The sequence below is a fragment of the Fringilla coelebs genome (assembly GCF_963513975.1).
Source record: "Fringilla coelebs genome assembly, chromosome: 8".
NCBI lineage: Eukaryota > Metazoa > Chordata > Aves > Passeriformes > Fringillidae > Fringilla > Fringilla coelebs.
In genome coordinates, this window is record NC_140066.1 from 19454872 (window position 1) to 19479616 (window position 24745).

The window sequence follows — 24745 nt, forward strand, 5'->3', positions numbered from 1 at the left end:
CCTACAGAAACTGGCAAGGCACACAACAGATTAAAAACACCCATAAGCTACTGTTCTGAATGCGGTGCAAAAGCAAACTTCCACTTAATGGTGTCTGCATATCTGGCAAATTTAAGAATGCTTGTGTTAGGAACAAGAGAGCAGGGAAGAAGTTCAACACTTCACATCCAAGCAATACAATCATAGACTCTTTCTCCTGAAAGAAAGCTGATTGTGTGAGGTTTCTAGATGCACTTTTCAGCAGTACCTTTTGAGAAAATACTTCAAGTCTGTCTTTATGGAACTACTCATGAACTTGATATTGTTCTATTAACTCAAAATAAACCCCACCTTCTCCAAATACACATAAGCTCCAATCACTGCTAAGAATTAAAGCACTGAAAAACTGACAACACAATGCTGGTCAGGTTTAGAGAGCCAGTTTCACTGAAGCATATTTTGATCTCTTAGGTCAAGATGTCTTCAGAAGCAAAAATAATGATGAGGGGAAAAAAGAGCATATCCAGGGAAAAAACCAGATGTACAAAGACAGCCATCAGTTGTTTAAAACTGATGATTTGCTAATGTTTATAAAGGAGTCTTCTTATTTCATTACATGAAATCATGAATCCAGCTAAGTAGTCAAAAATAACTTACTAAAAACACATGAAGTGTCAGTGTTTTCCTCTCTTATAAACCTATCCTAACAGGAATGGAAATCTCTACCTTAGACTAGCAGTCTGCTAAATTGCAAAATTACACTCATGGTCTGCAGTCTAGCATCTATATGATACATTCTAGAGACATAGCATAAGAATGCATTTATGTTTCTTTCAGCACTACAATGTTATGCTATCAGTCACAGAGGGTCTTACTTTTCTGAGTTCCAGAAAAAGAAATTCAAATCGAGAAATGCTGATAGTCATTGCTTCAGACTGCATCACTACTGGAACTGAGACATGCCACAACTTGATTATTTAATCTGACTGGGTTATGACAGGACTCAAACCAAGGAAGGAAACTCCTACTTACCACACTAAAATCAAAACAACTACAGATTACAAAGCTTATAAAGAGACATGTAGGTAAACAATTCATGCTAAACCCAAACAGGGCAATAATTTGCACAAGAATTTGCAATTAATTTTGTACTCCAACACGAATCACCACCAGCCAGCACAGGAGCAGTAGCCTCCCCTGGGAAGGAGCAGATTGCCCTCTAGTGTGCATTGGGAAAAATGATCCAGGAACAACCAAGAGTTAACTCAGAGCTGTCCAGGAATTTAGGCACTTCATCTCCATACAGCTAGTACATTTTCTTCAAGAAGTGCGACTGACATCGGGATTTCTCCTAAAATTATACATGGAAAATATATAGAATTTGAACTAATAAACCCTGTACTTAATTTTCCTAAAAAACATTTCCTTTTTCTATGCTCTGTTACTTCACTGAAGTACTACATCTCTTCCAAATATCTAGAGGTTTTTAGCCATCAATTACCAGTTTAAAGAAATAACAGCAACTTGTTATCACAAATAACTTTCAAAGTTTGAAGAAGCTATTCAGTTTCTGAAAGACTGTGAGCTTAATGTAACACACACCATTAAGGTATACTACAGTGAAATATCATTATTTTATGTAGAAAAGTGTAAATAGCCAAATGGCTGAAGCCAAGGGAGGACAAACACTATTTCCAAGACCAGGTCAGTCTGTTGGCTAATCTGGTCTTGTACCTTTCCCTGGAAGTCAGACTTTGGAGGGAGAAATAGTGGTCATCATCTTTGATTTAAATACATAGTAACTTATTGCTCATTTGGTCAACAAATTCTTTACACATCAGTTAAACATCATTAGTATGCCTAAACAATCAGAAAATACAGGTTTTACTATATTATCCAAGTCTCTTTAAAAAACAGAAGCATGACCTTTGAGAAATCTTATATTGTCCATTGTCATTAACATAAATGTAATTTTATCCCTGAAAGTGAAGTATGAAAGCCATACAATTACATATCATACAATTACATTTCTTCGTAATATGAGAATGTATTCAGATACTAAGCCCATTTCACATTTACTGCAATACCCCAGAAAGAAATTCTGCACCCAAAACAGTAATGAGCACAATTTAACTTTTTTTTTTTTTTTTTTTTAATGCAGTCAGGAACCAAGCTGAGTATTTAATATAGTTTGCATTTGTGAAGCACAATATGTTTTATATTTTATACAGTTAAGAATCCCTTACAGATTATTCTAATTTGCTAAATTGACGCATTCAGTATTGCTTTTTTGATCTAACTTTTTATGGTCTATATGGGTGAATTTAATTGGTATGTCCTAACAGATGAAATACATGCATTTAGTACCACAAGCCTCCATAAGTAAATTAAGACTGATGTGGACAATTACACACTTGAGTTTAGAATGAAAGGTGTACTCAGTGAGTGAGAGAAAATATATCTTCATTTGTGTCCTGGCTTTGTCACTTTAAAGAGCAGTAAGAATGCTTTAAGAAAGTATCTTTCAGGAAAGGTAGTATTTAATCCTTTTTTAACTTAGCACTTTGAAACACAGAGAGTTTTGGGAACTCAGATACATCAAAGAAAGCTAGCACATGAAAACCAATTTAATTTAACACAATTTTTTTCTTTATGAATCAACTGCTTTGTGTACTGACAAGTCAAAACTTCCCGATACTCAACTGCCTCAATATCACTTGAGAGACAAGAAAAGAAGCAGCTTTCCCAGCCTTTCCTCTGTGCACTTGACAGCAATAGAAGTCAAACAACTACTTAACAAACTATACAGAATACACAAGAAAACACTGATCTCCCATAGTATGACTTGGAATTCCTTCCTTGAAGCAGCAGGCAGATACATACTGACAACTGGCATGGGAAGAATGTACTTTGGACTGCTAAGGTTCATTGTAACTCCAAGCTATTACCTTATATTGACACCATCCTGATGTCAATAATGTAACGTATTAACTACATATAAGCAGAAAAAATTACTTTATACTTATGCTTGGCATTTTAATATATGTAAAGGAAAACTTTAATTAATATAAAAAAATTCTTGATACTTTGTCATTTCCATATCCGCAAAGCTTGAGAATAATACCAAAAAAAAGTAGCAGTTTTCTTGTTGAGAAAAAAAACAAAACCGTTTTATTTCCTGAACATTTAACAGACATTCAAGGTTACTATTGTTTTATGTTTCTTGGTAAAAGAAGTTGAAAAACAGGTTCATTTTCATCTTTTCCATAGTCTTCAAATAAACTGATTATGCCATGACCTGATGTGCTGGTTTTGGATAAATTAAGTTAATTTTCTTCACAGTGGCTGGTGCGGGGCTGTGTTTTGGATTTGTGCTGGACAGGGCTGATAACAGAGATGTTGTTGTCATTGCTGAGCAGGGCTCATGCAAAAACAAGGCCTTTTTGTGCTGCCACGCTGGCCAGGAGGCTGGGGGGAGACACAGCCAGGACAGGTGACCCCAACTGACCAAAGGACTGTTCCAGACCAGATGGCATCATGCTCAGTTCATAAAGTGGGGGAACAAGGAGGAAGGGGGGAACATTTGTAGTGATGGAGTTTTGTCTTCCCAAGTTAGTTAGCTGAGATGGTGCCCTGCTCTCCTGGGGATGGCTGAACACCTGCCAGCCCATGGGAAGTAGTGAAATAATTCCTTGGTTTGCTTTGCCTGCACGTGTGGCTTTTGCCTTCCCTATTAAACTGCCTTTCTCTCAGCCCAGGAGTTTTCCAGCTTTTACCCTTCTGATTCTCCCCTGGTGGGGGAGTGAGTGAGTGGCTGTATGGGGCCTGGCTGCTGGCTGGGGTTAAACCATGACATCTGAGCATTCCACTGGGCAGGAGGGAGCAGGTTTTGATCTCACCAGCTCCAATTTTGAACATTTCTAGATGAAGATGGTCACTATTGAGTATGACATAGGCACTAGTAATATACCTGTTGATGGGGATCAAGTCTCTGAGACATTCCAGTACCATCCTAGGGACTGACTACCTAAGCTTCTGGCTTCAGCTGGCAATAGCCAGTATGGATAGCTGGGAATGACAATACACTAATTTTCAGTGAATATCTGAATTACCTATAGGCGCATGACAATATCCTATTAACCTTATTTTCCATAAACCTGATCCTGTACTGTTCACTATTCTAGCAAGCTATGAATTCACCTTAGGCACTGACCTTTCATAACAGAAGATTTTGCTCATCTGCAGGTCTACACAGCAACATGGCTACAGTAACAGTAACTGGAAAAAGGCAAGACCCACCCAAGGGAAAAAATCTGAAATTCCTGATAGCCTAAGCTGATTCTGCATAGCTAAATTTTACTTTTTCATGTTCCATTGCTCACACCTTGCTTTGAGTGACTAGGCAAAGCGCTGGAAGCAGCCTTTAGAAGGACAGGCTGCTCTCCTGCCTGACATTTCCTACAGAAAAGAGCTCATATTCTGACAACAATCTCTTGTTCTAGAGATACTCTACAGTCATGCAGTTAGCTAATTATCCTGTTTTAACAACATCAATGTAGTTTCCCCTTGACACAGACCAATCTCTTGGAAGTCCCATCTCTGAAAAGTTTTAATGTTAAGGAAACTCATTTTCAGTCTCTAAGAGTGTAGGACTGAATTCATTGCCAAGCACAAGACTAGATGTTCAGAAGAATAAAGTAATCCTGAAGGACTTTCCTCTGCCTCTCTCACGGGTAAAATATACCATAATCTCACCCATTCGTTTGCATTCAAAAGTAAAACTGACATGAAACAAGATATAAATGTAAGCAAATGACAGCATTTCTATAGCATTCTTAATATGTTTCTTAATTCACTACATTTTATTTTCTCATGGCATTTCCCATAATGAAGATTACCTGGGGGTGTCAGCATAAAAACATCAATGTGGACAGCTGCAGCTTAACAGCCACAATAACTGTAGCTATGAAATTTTTAAGAGATGTAGTGTTTTGGTAGCAATTACAGTTATTGATATTTCTAAAATTCATTTAGGCTTTTATTGTAACTTCAGTAACCAAAAGAAATGTAGTCTATGACTTTGCTAAGGATAAATTGTCACAATCTTAACGTTATTAAAAAACGTTTTTGAATGAATTTAAACTGTGAGTCATATTAAAACTTTCAATCAAAATAAATTACTCTTGATGAAAACACTGAATTAAAAATGATTTAATATTGGTCTACTTTAAATGTGAAGAATACAGTTTTATTCAAAAAACCAGTAAATATTTAACCGATTAAGAACAATTACATTTGTTAATGCATACCATAGAAAAAATATTGTTTTGACCCTTTGGACATTGTTCAGATTAGCCTCTTGACAAAATTTTTATTCAAGAGCAATAAACTATGCCTTACTTTTGAAAAGCAACATCCTGGGTTTGCCTTACATCAGTTCCCAGTTCCTAAGCTGCCTTTGTAACCTGGCATGTGAAAGTGAAGTTGGGCTCTTCCTACATGAGATTTTCTCCAACTGAGAGCACTTTTGCTACCAGAAGATACCTCTTCGTCCACAGCAACCCAGGCTCTCACCACAGGAGAGATGGTGTTTATACCTCTACTTCTTGATATTCTCTGACACAGCACCATTTAAATCCATAAGATTTTATACTTCCAGAGAAGTGTAAAATTCAAGCTTCCCAAGCATTTTAATCAAGTTCGTATGCTAAGCTTTATCACTACATCAATCACCCTTCACTGACTGTCCTAATACATGTTCCTCCTCTCACTCTAAAGAAGCTGATTTCAAGTTCCATGATTTTCTAGAGGACTATGTAACTACCTGAAGGATGTTCAATAAAGGTACCTAATTAAAAGTACACATGCCATCAACAAGCTGAAGTTAATTATATGAAGCTCAACCCTTATACTAGAAAAGAGACAACATGCCTGTGATCACCAACAAATAGGTTATACAAGTTTCATAAATCACATATTAGCACAGGTGATCCACAAATAAGGACCTATAACAACAAGAAAAGTTCAACAGCAAAGTTGTTGTAATTAAGCTCCATGTTTGAATCCTTCTGGAAGGCTATCTATGATCCTTCTGACTATCTTATTTCCCTTACTTCAACACACTCCCTAGCAGTCTATTATAGCTATTGTCCTTTGCATGTTCAACATACTAATTTATTATTATTATTATTAACAAAAATGTCTAGGACTAACCTTAGTCTCTGTTTATAATAATCCACGTCTCCATCATCTCTCCATCGTCTCACTTTGTGCTTCCCTGGTGTATGCTCCTCTTCCTCAGAGCTTGGAACATAGTCAGCATCATTTTCAGCTTCTTTAAAACCCTTCTTCACCAAATGTTTTCTTTTTCTTGATAAACTCTTAAGTTCATAATCAGAATCATCCTCAGCAAGAGAAGATGCCTGCTCTTCTTCCTCTTCTGCTGCTTCTGGATCAAAGAGCTCCTCATCAGGTACATACTCAGACTCACCACTATCATCCTCTTGCTCATGCCTGCACTTCTTGGCCTCAAGATATTTCTGTTCCTTTGGAATCCTGGCCTTTGAATGAATATGAAGGGCATGCTTCTGAAGCTCTCTCAAGTGTTTTTTTAAACGCTTATCTGTTTTTGAGAGGGCTTTACCACTTTTCTCCTTTGTGGCAGCGGCAGGAGCCACACACTGAACATTTTTAGCTTGTGCTTTCTTCTTTGCTCCTTTGTGACGGGATAACTTCTTTCTTTCAGATGACAATTTAGCCTGGTCTGCTAAGTACTTCTCAAAATCAGATGCTTCATTTAGCCTTAACTGTCGTGCCTTCCTCTCTGGCTTCTGAGGTATTTTAGTTCCAAATGGAGTCATCTGACCGGTTCGGATGAGCTCTGCCCACTCTGTTTCCTGAGCAGGCATAAGCATACTGCCAAGGGATGATGGACCGGGTTCTGCAACAAAAGTCAGAACAAACAGCATGGCTTTAATACCTTCTGTGTAGCTAAAACACAGGAACAAGGGTGTTACACACACTATCAAAATGCAAATACTTCTGAAACAACACACAGCAGCAAGAACTACCATAAAATTACAATTCCCAAAGATACATGAACTCTAATGTACCACCCATGTTGTCAGTTGTAAAGATGTCACCATGTTCAGAATGGGAAACCACTGTGTTCCCATCTGCAGCAACACTGCCCATTTCAATTTTATTATTGATTTTTCAGTCCTACTCAAAAGCTTGAAATTTGACACTTTGATTACCACACCACAACAGACAAAAATCTCACAAAACACAGATTGTCCTACCATATGCTTCAAAAAACCCAACGAGAAAACAACAAACAATAAAACGAAACACAAAAACTCAAAACCTGTCTTCCTAGCCGATAATACTAATATGAAAATAATGACTTTTAAAGTCAGATTGGCTGCACAGCACTCTGCCATAAAAGAGCATTTCTGGGTGCACTTACTATACACAAACTGTAACTGCTGTTTGAAACCAAAGAAAAAGCAAAGCTCTCGAATTCAGGAAGCTGAAGGGGAATTCTGCCCTGAGATCCACTACTAGGACCCAGAATTTCAAAGTAAGTCTATGAGGATTGCCAGCACAGCTTTAAATGTCCCATTTTAAAGCACTATATCTACCATATGTTTAATGAGTAATGACAGTGCACCAGGCATGAAAACCCCTCCATCTCCACCCCTTCCAACTGGAACTGCTCCATTTCTTCTGTTGGGCTCCACTCACTTCTTAGTTACATTTCAATTCACTGGGTGCCTGAGTTTTGCTGCATGAGCCCTCCAAAGAAAATAGGATTTAAGATGGTTTTCTACTGAGAAAAGTTAACTGAGGCTTTGACTCCTTTAAGTGTTGTTGAATCAGGAGAGAAGCATGAGCTGTACAAGATGGAAATCTACTCCAGCCACATGTGCAAGGGTCAAACAGCACAAAGAGTTTTTCCACCTCTGCAAATAACAATATAATCCACAGGTGATGTGCAGACACCAATGGGACCCAAACTTGCCCTGCTAAATACTGCAGGTTATTGACTGTGGCCAAGCTTAGTTTCAGAGAGCAGAGAGAAAGAACACCTAGCAAAACACTGAGGCAACATATATTCTGGAAGAAAACTTACTTTTAATTTTAAAAATAACACTGCAGCCTGAAAAGAAGAGCACTTCCTTCTTCCATTTCTAGTGATACTTCCCAACAGAAAGAAAAACCAATTTTGTTAATGCTGATTGATTGCATCCAGCATATAAAATGTAATTCAATCATGATGTTAGTCATCTTTATCAAATTAGCTGTGAAAAAAAAAGTTAGGATTTCCAATTTATTAAGCCCAATACTCTAATGTGTCTCAGCCATCCCTACACAGCTGAACACAGATTAACATCCCTTTTTTAAAACTTCCCACATGAATATGCCAAGATATGCAAATCTGCAGGTGTACAGAATAAGTGTTCTTAACTCTCTTTGAAAGCCAACCACTTAAATTTATTTCCTTACTGGCAAAAATTTTACAAAGTACGTTCAAACAAAAAAAAAGGCATTACAAAGTAGAAGGAATTTTCAGCCTTTTCCACACATACCTTCATCTTCCTCATATAGAATCTCATTTGCTTCATCAGTAAAGTCCGTTAAACCAAGTATTCCTTGAAGACGTTTTTGTTTTGCTTTTATCTTCTTCAGCTGTTGCTCCTTCAACAAGATTTATGTAAGTACTTTAATTTTTAGTCTGCTTTATAAATTTGCTAACCTTTTAAACAACACTTAAATCAATATCTTTACAGTATTTTCAAGCAGAATCTCATTCAAATATTTACAGTATCACATGTGAGAAAAAAAAGTGCAGAAAAAGCATCACCATAATACTGTAGGGCTCCAACCCACAGGAGACACAATTTTGGGTGTATGAGCATCTTGCCATATGTGTATAGTAAGATTGGGCTGTTTAACACACAGAATTCATGTGCACACTGCTAACTTTCCTTTGTGAAACAAACCATTCCAACCAGTAAAACAAAGACACAGGACACATAACCTTCACATTTGCATGTGAAGGTTACATTCCTCCATGCTTTGGAAGTATTCCCTCACCTAGAAAGGCACATACTTCAGTAAAAATCAAATTCATTGCAAAATTTACGTTATTAGGACAACTTTTATGGCTTAGGATTTTCAAAAGATTTTTTTCTTTTACTTCAAAGATGGCTAACAACAAATTTCCAAGGAGGTCTGAACTTCCCCTGCAATTAACACGTGTACAAATCTCTTCAAGCAGTATGAAAACAGGCAGAATAGTGATCCTTCTTTAACGATAAGTCTGGTTTAATGCATTTCTTCCTACTATTTCCAGCTACTTTTTTCTAGTCCTTTGCCACTGCTCTGTTCTGGCCCATCACTTCCTTAACTGGCTACATTACAAGCACTGTATTATCAGGGTTTCTGACTGCAAGTGAATGAGTCCGTGGCAAATGACCTAAGACTGGCCTTCTGAGGGCAAAGGACAGTAAGTTTCACAGTCAGGTTTATCATTAGAGAAAGTATTAGGGTGAACTTCCAGCAGACAATGAGCTGATCAAGGTGCTACATTCCTAAGTAGCAGAAATTTCTTTCCTATTCACAGCTATAAAGGTCTATTGCCAACATTATCCTGATGCCAGCTGGATTGCTTTACAACTCCCTTAACTCTCTGCTCTGCCAGAAAAAAGCTGCAGCAGTTTCTGACAAAGCAATGAGTTAAAGGGGCTCACAGAGAGAAACTATGTGTACTGACAAGATATAGATAATGAAAGAGGGTTAAGGAAAACAACACAAGGAAGGAATAACCATGAGACCTGATATTAAGTTAAACTACTGAATCATGCCCTAACAAGGCTTGGTCAATTCTCCAAATACTCCTATGAGGGTTTTAATTAAATTAATGCAAATCAATCTTCTGAAGTGGAAGACTGGAACTTCAGTTTTATATCTTGTTCCAAAATTCAGATTGAAAAAAAATTCAGCACTTTAAATTCTTTACATTAGTATGAAACCATCTCAAAGGAAAGGAACAGCAATTCTAGACTGACTCTGAACTTATATAATTAAGAATTATATAACAAAAGCCAAACCTTGAGACAAAGTACAAACTCAGTATTGTTAACAGAAAATTACTGTAATCCAATTACCTTGTTATATTTTTGCCGTTTTACAGAATCTAGTTTTCTGTTAATATTTTTGTTGTCAGCAGCCTGAGGTGAAAGTTCCTCAATAATTTTATTTATATGTCTCAGAGATGTTGTACATGATCTGAAAAAAATAATAAGACTGCAATGAATTGGTAAATTCTAGAAAGAAAAAAAGCACACTCTCGATTCTGACAATTTAAGAATTTAAAGAGATTTAATGTAAGACTTAAAAAGGTCTAAAGGCAAGGTTCTGAATAAGCATAATATATTTAAACAACACTAGAAAGATTAACACTTAAAGTTGTACATCATAAAATATTTTTAAACTAAATTTTGGTAATAGTAAAACTGCAGAAGAATGTGAACTGACAACCACTGTAGTATTTATAACTCAAAAGTTACAAGTTTGATGATGACAAGCAAAGTGGTTGTTTTCATTATTCAAGGTAAACAAAACAACCCAAGAATTGAAACAGTTTTAACGGTTTGATGCCATTTTTTTATATAAGGAAACATGTATTTTTAACCTTTTATGCAAAAAGTAGATTACAAGACAAAAATGCAATTTTATGAGACAGACTAGTTCAAAGAATTAAGAGCACATCAACATTAAACTTCTACCCACGCACTATCACTTTTCATGTTTCCATATAAAATATGAAATTCAAGTAGAACTACATGCTACAACCTAATGTTTCTGCTGTTGAATTCATTTGCAAGGAAGAAGGAAGCATCCCACCATCAAAAGCAAGAAGCCTAGGTTTGTTAATTCATACATCAGAATACTTCATAAGGATACACAAATGAGAATCTCAAGGCATTATGAAAAAAGTCAAAGACAACTGTTCACAAGACCTGCAAAGGTCTTCTGGACATCCCCTGTATGCAAAGAAAAGAAGTAAGGAAGCTTCCTCCATTGCCAGGGAGGAAATTTTTGGGCCCAGTTTACTTCCAGCTCTAATCTGAACTCTACCACTGTTATCCTTCCTAGGAGATATATTCTGCCAGATCCCCAGCAATTACTGCCATCCTCACTTCTCCATTCTCTTTTAACATTTTTGAACCATCCCCTTTCTTTCTCACTCTCCAGTTGCGCTGCTTGCAGTACACTATCCTCCTGCACATCTCCTAATTTTGGCTCTTGCTTCCTTGGCCCTGGAGTCTCTTGACACTCTCTTCTTCCACAAAACTTTAATTAACAGGACTTTGTAATTTACACAGGATTTAACTTCAAACGTTTTTATTCTCCTTTTTCTGCTTAAATCTGTGTGTATATCATGAATAATGCAGCTTCTACCATGAACTCTGTGCCAACTACTCAAAAACCACTTTTTTCCTGATTTTTTCTCTAGTCATGCATTCCTTGTACTACAGGATTTTAAGCAATTATATTACCCTTTACTCATGTCAGTTAGTCCCTCTGCTCAAAGTGAGCTACACCTGTTAATTTTATCAAAATTTAACTTTCAGATTCTCAAATTACATTTTATGCAGACAAGATTCTGCAAATCTGCATAAACCATTTGCATTCCCTCATATAAATCTTGTTTTACGACTTGGAGGGAAAGGTGAAAATAGAGGGATAAGAAAAATCATAGGATGCTTCCGAAAGAAGAATGGGAAAACACAAAGTAATTAACAGTGCTGTGCATCACTCTTTCAATAACCACATGCTCTAATTGTAATGGTTATGCTGCTCCATACTCTCTCTCTCAGTGACACCTTACTCATTATGTTCATCTGCTCTACAACACCTGAAATTAGATTTCAGTGCTGCAAACTTATTTAACTTCACATCTCCACACCCAAGCTGGAAAAGTAATGAAGTACATATAATTGAGACTTAAAGCACTCTGGAGCACTAAAAAAACCACTATTAATGCAATACAGTGAAACATACACAGGTAGAATAATTTACCTGCAATAGTTCACACAGTAACTCTACAATGAGACTGAAACAGAAAGGGAGATGAAAATTTGAAAGATTACTGGCTCCTATTCCTCAAAGTCTTCTACTATCAATAGTATCAGTGTTACTCAAGCATTTGATTCCTTTGAGGTATCATTAAGCACTTCTTACAAACACTTGTGCTAAGGCAGTTTTGGCTCTAGGACATTCATGAGATGGAGTCAGCCAAGTTACAGAGGGAACATAACTCAAAGCAGATGACCCCCACAAAACATACAGAATTGAGGAACTGACACTTTTTCTGACTGTAGCTTTGAATAACAGAGTATAAGGCCATTCTCCACTGCCCAGAAAACAGACGCATCTTGGTGAGGTACGAGACAAAGCAGAAAAAGGAGGTGCACTCCACACTGCTGCCTTGATGCATGACTAGATTAGTCAAATAAGGGCAATGAAGCATTGTCTAACGTGAAAAATATTTTCTTCATTTTTAAAAGGTGACTCCAGAGCGTATGTGTGATCAAGCACTTCCAAAACATCTTTTCCTCTTTAAGATTTTAAAAACAGGAGACACCAAGTCTCATTAGATTGTCAGTAGCAGAAAAAAACAGTAAGAAAAACCACAATTTACCTCAAATCCTCCAGTACTGACTCATACTCTTTTGATGCATTAGCTATTTTTGCTGCTTTAGTCGCTTCATTAATTGCATTATCTACTTGCTGAAGAACTCCTTGCTCCAACACATCCTGGTCATAGACATCAACTCCTAAATCTTTGAGCTCAGCAGCATGTGCACTACATGAGACAGACTGAATCTGCTGCCTATTAATCTGTAAAAGGGGATGTCCTCTTCTGGGCACCTCCAAAGGAACAGCCATGGAAGTGGAAGCCTGGCAGTCAGAGTTGGGAACTCCCATACTATTTTCCACACCACTGTCACAAATGCCATTTTCCTGTTCAGTTCCCAAGTCCTCATCATTATGTAGGCAATCACTGCTTGAAGTAGTGGCAGACTCTGGTTCTTGGATACCGTCTGGGGGGTGACTCTTGTGCGTTGGCATCCTCTGCTCAAAGGCAACAAAGAAGAAGCACATTATCATAAGACTCCTCATAAAGACTGTGCCCCCCCCTGCCCAGTAAGCAAACCATAGCATGTTTATAATATATTCTTGTTTAAAAACACCTGGTTGACTACTTCTCCATCAGTCCTCCCTGCAGAGGCATCTCCACACCAACTTTCCCCATCAAAAGAGTGACCAAAACCTCTCAGAGACAACTATGTTTAACCCTCCTGGAAGACACTGATATGAAGACAAATAAGACAACGTGTAAAAATGACTCTCCTTGCCAGACAGTGAACTCAATCTTGTGTGCAAACGGTGATGCTCCAGAAGACTGTGACGTAACAAACACATATACAACTTAATATACCCCAACCCCAAAAATGCAACTTTTGGAAACAGGTTAAGACTTGCCATTGAAAGCACCAGTGAGAGTAGTAGGCCGTAAGCTTTAGTTTGACAATTCAGCTTTAAAGTGGAGCATAAAGCACCTCATTTCTCAGGAAATCAATGCTGGACTGACTTACTAAGGCAAGGCCGGAGCTGATACGGTTCAGCAACCTCTCCTAGCACGGCAGCCCATGGATCTCAGTCCCACCTCACGGTTTCCTCCCACCCGCTCGGAACACGCTCGCACAGGGCCTGCTCCTGCATTCAGGCAGCAGGTACCGCACCACGCCCGGCCCGCGGAGCCCCGGGGCCTCTGCTCCGCCCGCACCGAGCGGGGCTGGGGCAGCCGCGGTGTTTCACCCACCTCTGTGTGCGAGCGAGCGCTGGACAAAGCGCGCCTGGGACGGGCAGGCGCGGGGCTCCGGCTGCCGCCGGGCTGTGCCCGAGCCGCGCCCCGCAGCGCAGCGGGAGCGGCACCGCCGGGCCGGGCCGGGCCGGGCCGGACGCGCTGCTCCCACCGGCACGGATCCGGCACCGCGCCTGCGCCTGCGCGGCACCGCGCCGCGCGTCACTTCCGCAGCGGCGGGGACGGCCGGTCCCGGTCCCGGTCCCGTCAGGGCCTCCGTGGGGCTGAGCTGGTGACGGCGGCAGAAATGAAATCTGTCCCGCGGGTCCTGCCGCTTCCTCTGCCTGCTTACCCCTTCAGCCTTCTGCCGCCCCATTCAGCGTCCTGAAACTCCCGCATCCAGCTCCCTCCTTCGGGCAGCGGAACTGAGTTTACTTGCTGGCAGCCTTGGTCTAACTGTGAGAGGATAAATGTATAGCAGAACGCATATATATTAATAAATAATTCCTAAAAATGTTGATGGCTTTTCCCCGGCTTTATTCTGAACTACAGTTTCAGGTCCTTGACGTTCCTTCTTGTCCATTGATTTATTACTGCCTTGTAATGTCTGTGAGTGTCGGGAAAACACAGAATGGGTTTTCTAATACCTTTAAGACCTGGACCTGAAAGGTCATCATGCAAATAAAGCAGTGCTACATTGATAAACTCTTCTTTGTTTCCTTTGCTCTAAAATACACTGTTACTGCAAATACCCTGTAGTATGTGGTGACAACAATGAGGAAACTTCTAAGTCTTCATTGGCATGCTCTAAGTAGAAGGGATGATGCTCTGTAACTGCTGAAACAATTTAAAATGTCAAGTGCAAAGCCTTTCAGCAGGTTGAGAAAGGCAGCAACCAGGGACATTTAAGGACAGAGCAATGTCAAGCTGCTGCCAAAACTAAACTATGGCACGAAGGGGTAGACTCAGTTTTCCAGAAACTGATTACTGAAGGTCAAAAGATAAGTTGTCCTGGAAGCAGAAGAAAGGGCTTTGTATATTATTAGCTAGGAGAGAAGTTTTCAAATGACAGGCTGCTTTTTCCCTAAAAGAGGAAATGGAAGGTTTTTCTACATGTTAGCAGATTTCTGTGGGTTAAGAGATCACTAATGTCAGAGATGGTCACTACTAAGATTGGAAGAAGGGCTATAACCCAACATTAAATATTATTGCATCAAAGCAGGTACTTGCAAAGCAAAACACTTGCGCCGTATCCTGACTGTGACTCCAAGGATCCCAGGCAGAGCTTGCTGATAACAATCTGTACTGTGCTCTGAATATAAGGGCATACATGGGACTGAAAATGGTCTTCTTGGGGGTGTTCTGAAACCATGATGTAAAAATGTGGGAGTCCCTTTCGGCAGCTCATCAATGACATCTGTCCGTGAAGCACCACAGGGAATGACGTGTCAGTAAAAAGCAAATTGTACGAGTCTGGGCAGACTGGGTCAGGCCCACAGGCCGTGTGCATGGAGGCTGTTTGACTGGGGTCTGCTGAACCAGACCCTCCAGCAGCTGAAAATCTCTGTGGCTCCATTAAAGTCAGAGCAGGGAGAGATCCTGTAGGCCTGTGGTGGTCCGTGTCGTCCATCCTTGGTGCATTTGCAACGCTATGCCTTTCTTTAACTAGTCAACCTCAACACAGTTTTACCCAAGCTGGGGAGATCTGTCCTTTCCCTCTGTTTTCAGCCTCACCTGTTGCCTGGAACGGTCTGTTATAGGGCTCTAAAAGTACAAAATCTAGATTATATACAGAATGTCTTTGAAGTTATATTTTCAGTGCAATCATTTTCACATAGAAAATTAATTTCTAATGAACCAAAAGTTCGGTTCTGGTTTTGGCTACATACACATATGGCTTCTGATATTTTCACATAGCATGTGTGCATGCATGTTTATCTTTTGCTGAAGTATTTAATTGCATTTATGTTCATTTCGTTCTCCTTTTTTTTATTTTTCTATGTGTAGATGACTGCTTGCTGCAGTGCAGCTACTCTGCTAAACCATTGGCAGTGCGGTTTCATGGGCAGGACAAGTTCTGCTTGTTTGATTAGTTTGTTTTAATGTTGTGACACAGACACAGTCTTCACACCCCCCACCCCGTATGCAAGCATTAGTGATGACAACTGTTGCTGGAGCTGATTTTGGCAAGTTTTGATAGCAGACATTAGGCTCTATTACTTGAACTAGTGAGACTGGGAAGTTAAACTGTGTCTTCCCTTACTATCAGCCTCGTGGGGTTTCTGGGAAGGATCCTGGCACATCATGTGAAACAGCAGCTCAGAGCTCAGCTGTTGGATCTAGAGGGATGTGAAAAAACTCAGACAGACCCCAAGGAAGATCAAGTAGAATAACAACTTGGAAAGGAAGCAATTTGTTTCTGTGACTCTGAATTTGGTAATGAAAAATAAAGTTCTGTAAATTATGGTCAGTGATTAGAGGGGAAGGGGCAGTGATTTGATTTTTAGTCTGTGATTTTTTCAGTTTCGTGCTCTGAAGTTATCCCTATAACTATGATAAACACATCCCAGGGACCCAGTATAACCAGTAGCAACCTACCATGTCTAAGTGCTGGTTCTAAGCAGGAGATGATACTCTCAAGCCCTTTGTGCTGGACAGCCTGGTTGTGCTGTTAAGGGTGTGACCTGCTGGCAGTTGGCCAAATCCTCATTCTTGCTTTTCAAATAGGCCTTTCCTCCACAGATTTTGGTATGTATTTTGCCATACTGGAGGCTAGGAAGGACTTTGTGATAGAATATATTTATGGGTTTTGTTCTGAGGAAATGCTGTATGTGGACTATGACTGATCACAGCGGAGTAAGCACACAGAAAGGCTTGGACTGACTGTCTAAGAAAAAACGAATCCAAATCAGTACATTTTCAGAGTTAAGTGGCCGTGGAATTTGAGCGTCTTTGAGCTCTCATCACACCAGTACTTACATGCATTAAGGTGACCTGAGATGGCTGAGCCTCAGGCATATGACTGCCACTTTTCTTTGTGGAGCAGTCCCAGTGGATGCAGTCTTTGCTAAATATTTAAAGATGTTCCCTTGTCCCAAAGTGCTTAGGCTGAAGATTTTCATTTATTCATAGAGCTTAAGCCCAGACAGGACCATTAGATCATTCTTCTGTCCTCCTGTGTGGCACTCAAAAATACTCAGTAACTTCTACATCAGGCCTGAGTCTTGGAGGCAAGGTGGCACGGATGGCTTGCCAGGATATCACATTTTGATTTAAATTCACTGAACAGTAGAAAACCCACTACATGACTTGGTAGATTGTCCCAGGGGCTGATCCTTCTAGCTATCTTTCATGTAGCCTGAAACACGCTAACTTTAAAAAAAAAAAAAGTCATGTGCTTGAAAGAGAGGCTGATCTGTTAAACACAGAGGAAGGAAAGACTTCAATGCAATTTTAGAATAAGCCACAACTTTGTAAAATCCTGAGGTTGAATTCCAGAAGAATAAACTTTCCCTTACCTGCTTAGACTTCTGAAATGGCATGGACACAAGAGGTTTCACCTTAAACTTCCCTAAGCAGTTATGTGCTTCCCTGTGCTATAGCTGTTCCTACAAATACTGCTTTTGTGGCTGAGCTGATCAGCTGGCTACACTTGTCCTGCCTGAGGCCAGCTTAGAAGCCAAAAATCTCAACACTATTTTGGAGGGGTCAGTTAGTCAGGTATGGAGTGTCCTAGTGCCCACAGGCAGCCGTGTTCTGCTGAAAAAAACAGATGGCAGAACCAGATTTTAATGCATATCAGTTTAGCTTCTCTATTTTTCATCTTTTCCTGATGAAGCATCAACCGTGGGTCTGAGCCAACACCCTAGGAGATTTCTGTGCTGGTGGTGAAAATGCTATTCACTGAGGCACACTGATACTTTTAAAACAAAATGCCAAAACTGTGAAGTTGTGATGAAAATAGATAATAAATGATTTAAAGGCTGCATTACTTCTCAGGAGGGCACAGAATTGCCGGCAGCATTGGCAGAAATGGGAATTCCATCCACAATAATAAAGCATCTGTATCTCTTTGTACCAACGAGTTGAGTGGCAAGTATCTCTCAGAGCCGTGGCAGTCTAATAAAGCTAATATATCAACCTAAGAGAGATGCTAAGCTCTTTGAAAATAATTGTGTAGTTGGCAAGCAATAACTGCTACTCTTTATATTGCAGAGAAATAAAATTGGTTTTTTTTCCCTCCCTCACTCTCCCCGCTGTGGTGCATTTAAGAAATTAAATGCAGAAATCTACTCCTAATGCACTACTAGGTTGGAAAACTAATGATTGCAAATGGGAACAAATTCCAAAAGTGAAGGTTTCTCCCACTGCTTTTCTCTGGTTAGATTGCTCACCTTTTTTATTTCCAACAAATATTGCTAGACAAAAGCTCACATATAAGGAAGTTCTTGATAATACCACTCTTTTAGGAAAGCTTTGTGTTTGTGGTTATTTGGGCTGTATTTTTCTCCAAAGGAATTAAAAAGTGACTTTCTAGGTGAAGGCCTTTTTCTGAGCTTGCAGCCAGATCATTGCTTCTCGTGTGTCTTTGCTACATATCTTTCATAGGAGTGTGAGCAAAATGTTTTTTAAGGCCCTGTATAAAAACGTGGAATAAATTATAGGAGTTTTAAGAACTGAGTAAGCATGTAAGAGTCTGTTGGCATCAATCTTCTGCAGGCAAAGAGGGAAGACAAACCTGGGTGTTTATTGGCCTTTCAAGCCAGCCTTTCACATATTGCATACTGTGTCGTTGTTCACTGAAAAGCTTAGGACAAGGCTCTGGCTCTTGCACCCCAGAGCCAGGATCTTCTACTGCTGTCTTACCCAGTCAGCCAAAGGCTGCTGCTTTCCACCTGCTGTCCACTTGTCTAGGTCTCCTTGCTATGACTACAAGCACCTGTGATGCTCCCCAAAGCTCGCTGGCAGTCCTGCTCAGCCCGTGTTTGAACTGTCGATGGTACCAGGAAGAGAAGCATAATAAATATTTGAGTGCTTGAAAATCTTGCACCTCCTCAAAAACTGGGCTGTTGGAGACCCAGTGGTGGCCACCTGCTGGCTTTAACACTAGAGGGAGGCATCGCCTAAAAGAAATCACAAATGCTTCCAAAATAGCACAATTTAGAATGATTTATATGTCTTGGAAGGGAACAAAACACTGATTTCTTTTTAAAGCCTCTGTTTTTATTGGAATACATTATGGGAGGCCTCATTTGTTGCTGAGAACGCTCTTGGCCAGGGTGAAATCCAACCCTCCTGATGAGGTAGGCAGATTCAGCCTGTGCTGCTGTGCTTTGTCTTAGCTGGGGTCTCCTGGGACAGCACTTTGCTCCAGGCCTGGAGGTAGTGCAGCCTCTATAAATAGCCCATCGCTGAATTGTTGTGTGAGCAGATTTCAAAGAGTAAAGAATTGTACCAAAGGATAAAGAATTGCATTGTTTTACTTCAGGCTGACACACTCAAACTGATTTTGCTGTCTGGCCTCAGTTTGTACTCAGGGCAGAGGTCAGGGAGATGAAATGTTGGTGCTTCACTCTGTATTAATTTCTCCCTAATTTCAAGCCTATAAGCAAAGTAATAGGGATTGACTTAATGGGGGTGGCTATGTAGGAATGGTTTCTGTCCCTGAAGAGGTTTTTCCTCTCTCTCTTTACTCTATTACCTCGTCCTCTTGCAGCATGGATCCTGTGCCATAAAAATGGGAGGTAGGGCACAGCTTCCTCATTCATGATAGACTTCAGTGCCTGTAAACTGCATTTTTGTACGTTGCACAAAAAGACCACAGGAGAATGGGAATAGTTACTTGTGGGCTCCACAGCAGTTGACAGCAACTCAGAGTTGTATAAAGCATATATTATACTGAGCAGAGAGCTAAAAAGAAAAGTAGGGTAAAAGAAAGGGCTCAGGAGCTCTGTGTATGCTCCCCAAATCTTTCAATGAGTCCTGTTCAGTGGAGATGCTTATTTATTCTCCTAGAATTTTATCTGCCTTGACTCAGTTGGTGAGCATAGCTACACCTAACAGGCAAAGGTGGATAAAGTGGTCTGAGGTAGTCTTTCCCAACAGGTAGGAGGGAATGAAACACCGCTGAAGGAGCAAGAGAGGCAGAGCTGAGATGTACAGGTGGGGACAGAAACAAATGTAAAAAGGAGATGTGTAGATGGGGACCAGAGAGGAAGCAACAGATGTGAAGAGCGAGGGAAGGCCTGTTTTGAAATCTGGGGACCGGAATTAATTGCTGAGCAGGAGACTGCACTGAGATATGTAGGTGGCTGCTTTGAGTGAACTTAAATCTTTGCATTTTGAGGTCTGCCACTCCACTGCTGAGGAGTTCAGATGCTCCAAGATCACTGAGATGGAGGTCTTGAGAGATAGGTCTATTGTCAGAAGGTGCTCAGAAGACACTTCAAATGGATAACAGGAATTTAAAAGAATAATAAAATGTGTAAATTACAGCCATAAAGACTCTGTTTAGAGTTACTTAAGCTGTTCCATGAATTTGTCCTTTAACAAGTTCCAGGCAGTGCCTCTTGTCCTTTTTGACAACACTTAGAGTGCCCTGAGTCTCTGTTGGAGTAGGACTTGGTACTTTGTCCTATTGCATCATGCTGCTCCATCTCAGCCCTAGACTGCTTCTAATAAAGGAACTTTCACAGTGTCTGTCTGCAGTTTCATTCTGTTGAATCCCTTGGATACCTCATCATCTGTGTTCCTCGCCAAAGGCCTTGAGATATGGTTTGTTAAACAGCTAAAAGAAAATTGCATTGTGAAAGCTGCTGATGTAGTTCCTTTTGCCTTTCAGAACATAATCCAGCAGATTTGTTCTTATTATAGCAGATCCCTGTTTAGATCGAGGAAGATTTCTCAAGGTGCTGTTTAAAACTTCCTGGTTTGTGCTGCAAATTGTTAATCAGTCCATGACAGCATAAATAAAATTAGAGGGTTTAATTAAAACTAATGAATGAGTGAATGGAGAATACACAGCATGTTTCACTTGTAGTGCACTGGTGCTGTGAATAATTAAAATGTCACAGAGTAGATGTCTTAGTAAAATTGTTAGAGCTGCAAAAATAGAGGCACCCCCACTTTGGTAGTTTGGGAAGGTTTTGCTCTTTAAATTGTTGAAATACATTTATATAATGTTAGGGGAATAAGTTAGGGGAAAATAAAAAGATATATACAGCTGTGGTTTTTATTAGGATGGAGTCAAAGTTGGAAGCTTGGTGCCAAACAAACCCTACTGCATTTTGGATAGGTTTGCATGTCTCCAAAGATCTAACTATGCTCATACCATATTAATCCTACAACCATATCACCCAGGGGATTAGTTTCCTCTTTTGACTCATCTGTGACTCTATTCTTGCAAAGTAAACTTATTATTATAGGCTATTATATTGTTGTTACTTGTTAATGTTCCATCGACTCAAATCACAGACATTCTTTTGATTTAAACCCAAGCCTGAACCACAGGCTGAGCAGGATTTGCCTCTTGCTCAGATTTGGTTTATATGACGTGGTCAGATACCAGGCCAAGAAAATAATTTTAACTGGACTGTTTTAAATAGATCCAGGGGGCACGAGGTGAGAATTAGAAAGGTTGAATCAGAAGAAGCTGATCAGACTGTCATAAAGCTTGGGATCACATACTAGACCCTGATATAAATTCTCAGAATAGGATGAAAACATCTTTCATCTCTCTGCTTTACAGTGGCTTGCTGTTGCCTGTGGTACGATGTGCTTTACCACCCCTCTGTGACTTATTCTGAGGTTGGTGCTCTCCTTCACATCTCTGGACTTTTCCCCAGATCTATTCTGCTGACCCTGTGACATCTTCTGAGGCAAGGAGCCTGTTGGAACATGAAATAAGATCTGGATAAATGTTCTGGCTGCTGACATTGCTGATGAAATAGTAATGCCCCCACAGCCTGCTTTCTGTGTCAGAATGACCCAAGGTGAGCATCAGTGAGGGACCTTACTCAGTGTAAGGCTTCACTGTGTGTGTTGGGAGGTTTAAAAAGTACCATGCTTCCATCAAATGCCTCTAGAGGCTGTGATCTAATAATGGTAGGCAGTACTAGATGCGAGTTAGACTGGTGTGCAAGGATAAAATCATCCTTGAGGTATCTATGCTGTTGTATAATCCTAGCTCTGCATAATGAAATTTCTTATGATGGCTGAATAAATATTGAGAATTTCCATCAATTAAGCCTGGTAGGTCAAGATGATAAGAGCAGTGCAAGCTTCCAAGTGGCACTATGGAAGTGTCTTCCATGTCTGGACTGGGTATGCAAAGCCTCACTACTAACAATATACACAATATTTTCCTTCTCAGTGCTTGGCTGCCTGTTTAGCAGAAGATCAGACCAGATTATGACAATGGTCCCCCTGAGCCCTTAAAATTTATAAAGGAAGAAGTAGACTTTGCCAGGAACTCAAATTATTTCCTAGTGTTATGTGAAGTATCATTTAAAAGTATGGCATGACTCTAACCTGTTCACCATTGCCTTAATGCTTTGGCATTAAGAGTCATATGGAAAAAGGATTCTCAAAATTCAGAAGAAAAGATTTTGAAGAATATGGTGGATTTTTTACTTAATAGATTTTTTTTCCCATATATGTTTTTGGGCTATTTTGGTCCAAAATTCAAATATTTTGGAAGCAGAGCATTGAGTGTCTAAGAAAGGACATTATTCTCCCTGCATATCACTTTGTGTTTGAGTTGAGGGAAATTGCACTAAAGAAAATGTGGGCCTTTCAATAATGCTCTAAATCCCAAATATCTGTACATTGTCAAAACAGACTAGATTTTATTTTATGGCTCTGGCTATAGCATTAAGAGCCTTGGTTACTTGGTTTAAAAAAATAAAAATTAATAACCAACAATTTGAGTTAATTAGGTAGGCTCAATTCCTCTCATAAATTATACTGATTCATGTGAGTTCTTCAACTTTAATGGCTACATTAATAACTCACTTTAAATTAACAATAATCACAAGTGCAATTGAGAAAATATCTTCCCACTGGTTACTTTAAGATTCAGTTTCAATTAAAGTGTTTGGTACTCTTTTTCAATCAACCAGGGCTTGGATCCTGCTCCTAGTGACATCACTGTAAATCTGGGGTGAGGTTTTTATAAAGTTAATGGCATTACTCCAGATTTACATAGGTCTTGCCAAAAGCAAAATGGAGTCCATCAACTAAAGCATTCCCTTATCTTCAAAGGGAATTGGTTTCATCTGTAATAAAATATCTCAGGGCAGCCTAGGCTAAGCCTTGCTATTTGGCTTCACTGAGCTGCTTTGTGTGAATGAACTTTTTTATATTTGAGTCTAAAAGGTTGAAATCCATAAGCAACCTTCCCTAGACTACACCAGAGCAGATCCAGGCTCTATAGAGCCTCTACTAAGATGCTTTTCATTATGACAATACGAAGTTGAGTTTGCAAAAGTTTGTTGGGCTTTTCAGAGGAACGCATGTAAAAACTTGTATTTCCTAAATTCCAGAGGCTGACAAATATGATCAGAATGTAGCTAGAAACAGGCAGACATGAGTTGTTTGGAACTCTGTCCATGCTGGTTTTTTTTACAAGGGATGGTTCTACTTAGCTATATTCTCTTGCTGGTTATATCAAACATTTTTTTTTTCCAAATATAGATCAATCAGTTAGCTTATTGGTTTATTTTCTTAGTTTTCAAGTGCTGAAAAGGCAGAACTTCAGATCAAGATTCCTCAATGAATAGTACTCTGTTTTTAGGTTTGTTGAGTTTAATGCTTGCTATGGTGTAGGGTGTACAGTGTATGCTTTTGGAATGTAGGAGCTCTGGCTTTATTTTTCCACATGGCTGGGCAGCAGTACCCTTGTTTAAGTATCTACAAAAGGTGTTGTTATGCTTTCCTTCAGGACACAGTAGGAACTGTGAGCCAATAAGTCCTGCCTTAAAATATATGTCCTTGCTCAAACTATTCAGTATGTTGGCACACTTCTTCCCCATTCCCATATCTTGCTGCAAGAATAAGACAAAAGTATATAAAGAATTGGTTCACAGACTCCAAATTTTTTTTCTAGTGGAAGCTTTTCCTGCTTTCCATGTATGGGAATGTTGGCAGGGTGCAGCTTTTCCCTCACGGTCAGGTAGGATGTGTGATACTCCTGGAAATGTCTGTCTTGCTGTGCGTCAGTGTCAGTGTCAGTGTAGGGAACATTGGTCCTCCAGAACTGCTGGGTGAGGGTAGATGGCTGCACCATGCAGTGCACTGTCAGGCTGGAGAAAAGATGCTGGGGGTAGGCTGCTGACATAGTACAACCTTTTCAGTGTTCAGTATGCTTTCCAGATGAGCAGAGTCAGCGAGCAGATCTAGGAACTCATAGCTCCTGCATCAGAAGGAAGCTTGCAATAATTTTTTCAACATATACATGAACAACCATGGAAAGAACAGGAGAGAATTCCTTTGGTTGTATGGGACCCACCTATCACTGTTAGGGAAACCTTGTTCTCTGAATATTTTGGTTAAAGATGTGCTGGTTTACAGTCCTTCTCTCTGTAAAGCTGCTGGGACCAACATTCATTTATAACTGGAAGTATTATGACAATGTCAAACCCCAACATTTAGACTAAATATCAAAGACCTTAATGACAGCTAAATTTATTACAGTTACGTCAGCCTAAAGAAACATCAGAAGGCCTATAGCATGGCTTACATACAACCATGATTACCCAAACCTGAGAGAACAACATGTGAGGAATAATCTTTCTGAAAGATAAAGAAAAAAAACAGTAAGGAAAGTAAAACACTGGGGCATAGGTCCATAGGAGTTCAGATATCTCCATCTTTAGTATGTAATTGGAA

General features: G+C 39.8%; 1 protein-coding gene across 1 annotated transcript in view; it reads right to left on the bottom strand.

Moving 5' to 3' along the window:
- Window positions 1–13161, bottom strand: part of ERCC6 (ERCC excision repair 6, chromatin remodeling factor) — a gene marked incomplete at its 5' end in the record, with an annotated part of 43382 nt that extends 30221 nt beyond the window's left edge. Inside the window, 4 exons of the mRNA XM_084210774.1 lie at window positions 6193–6919; window positions 8571–8679; window positions 10152–10272; window positions 12692–13161. Coding sequence (XP_084066900.1) covers window positions 6193–6919; window positions 8571–8679; window positions 10152–10272; window positions 12692–13161 — 1427 coding nt within the window. The remainder of the gene's footprint in view (window positions 1–6192; window positions 6920–8570; window positions 8680–10151; window positions 10273–12691) is intronic.
- Window positions 13162–24745: the final 11584 nt, after the last annotated feature.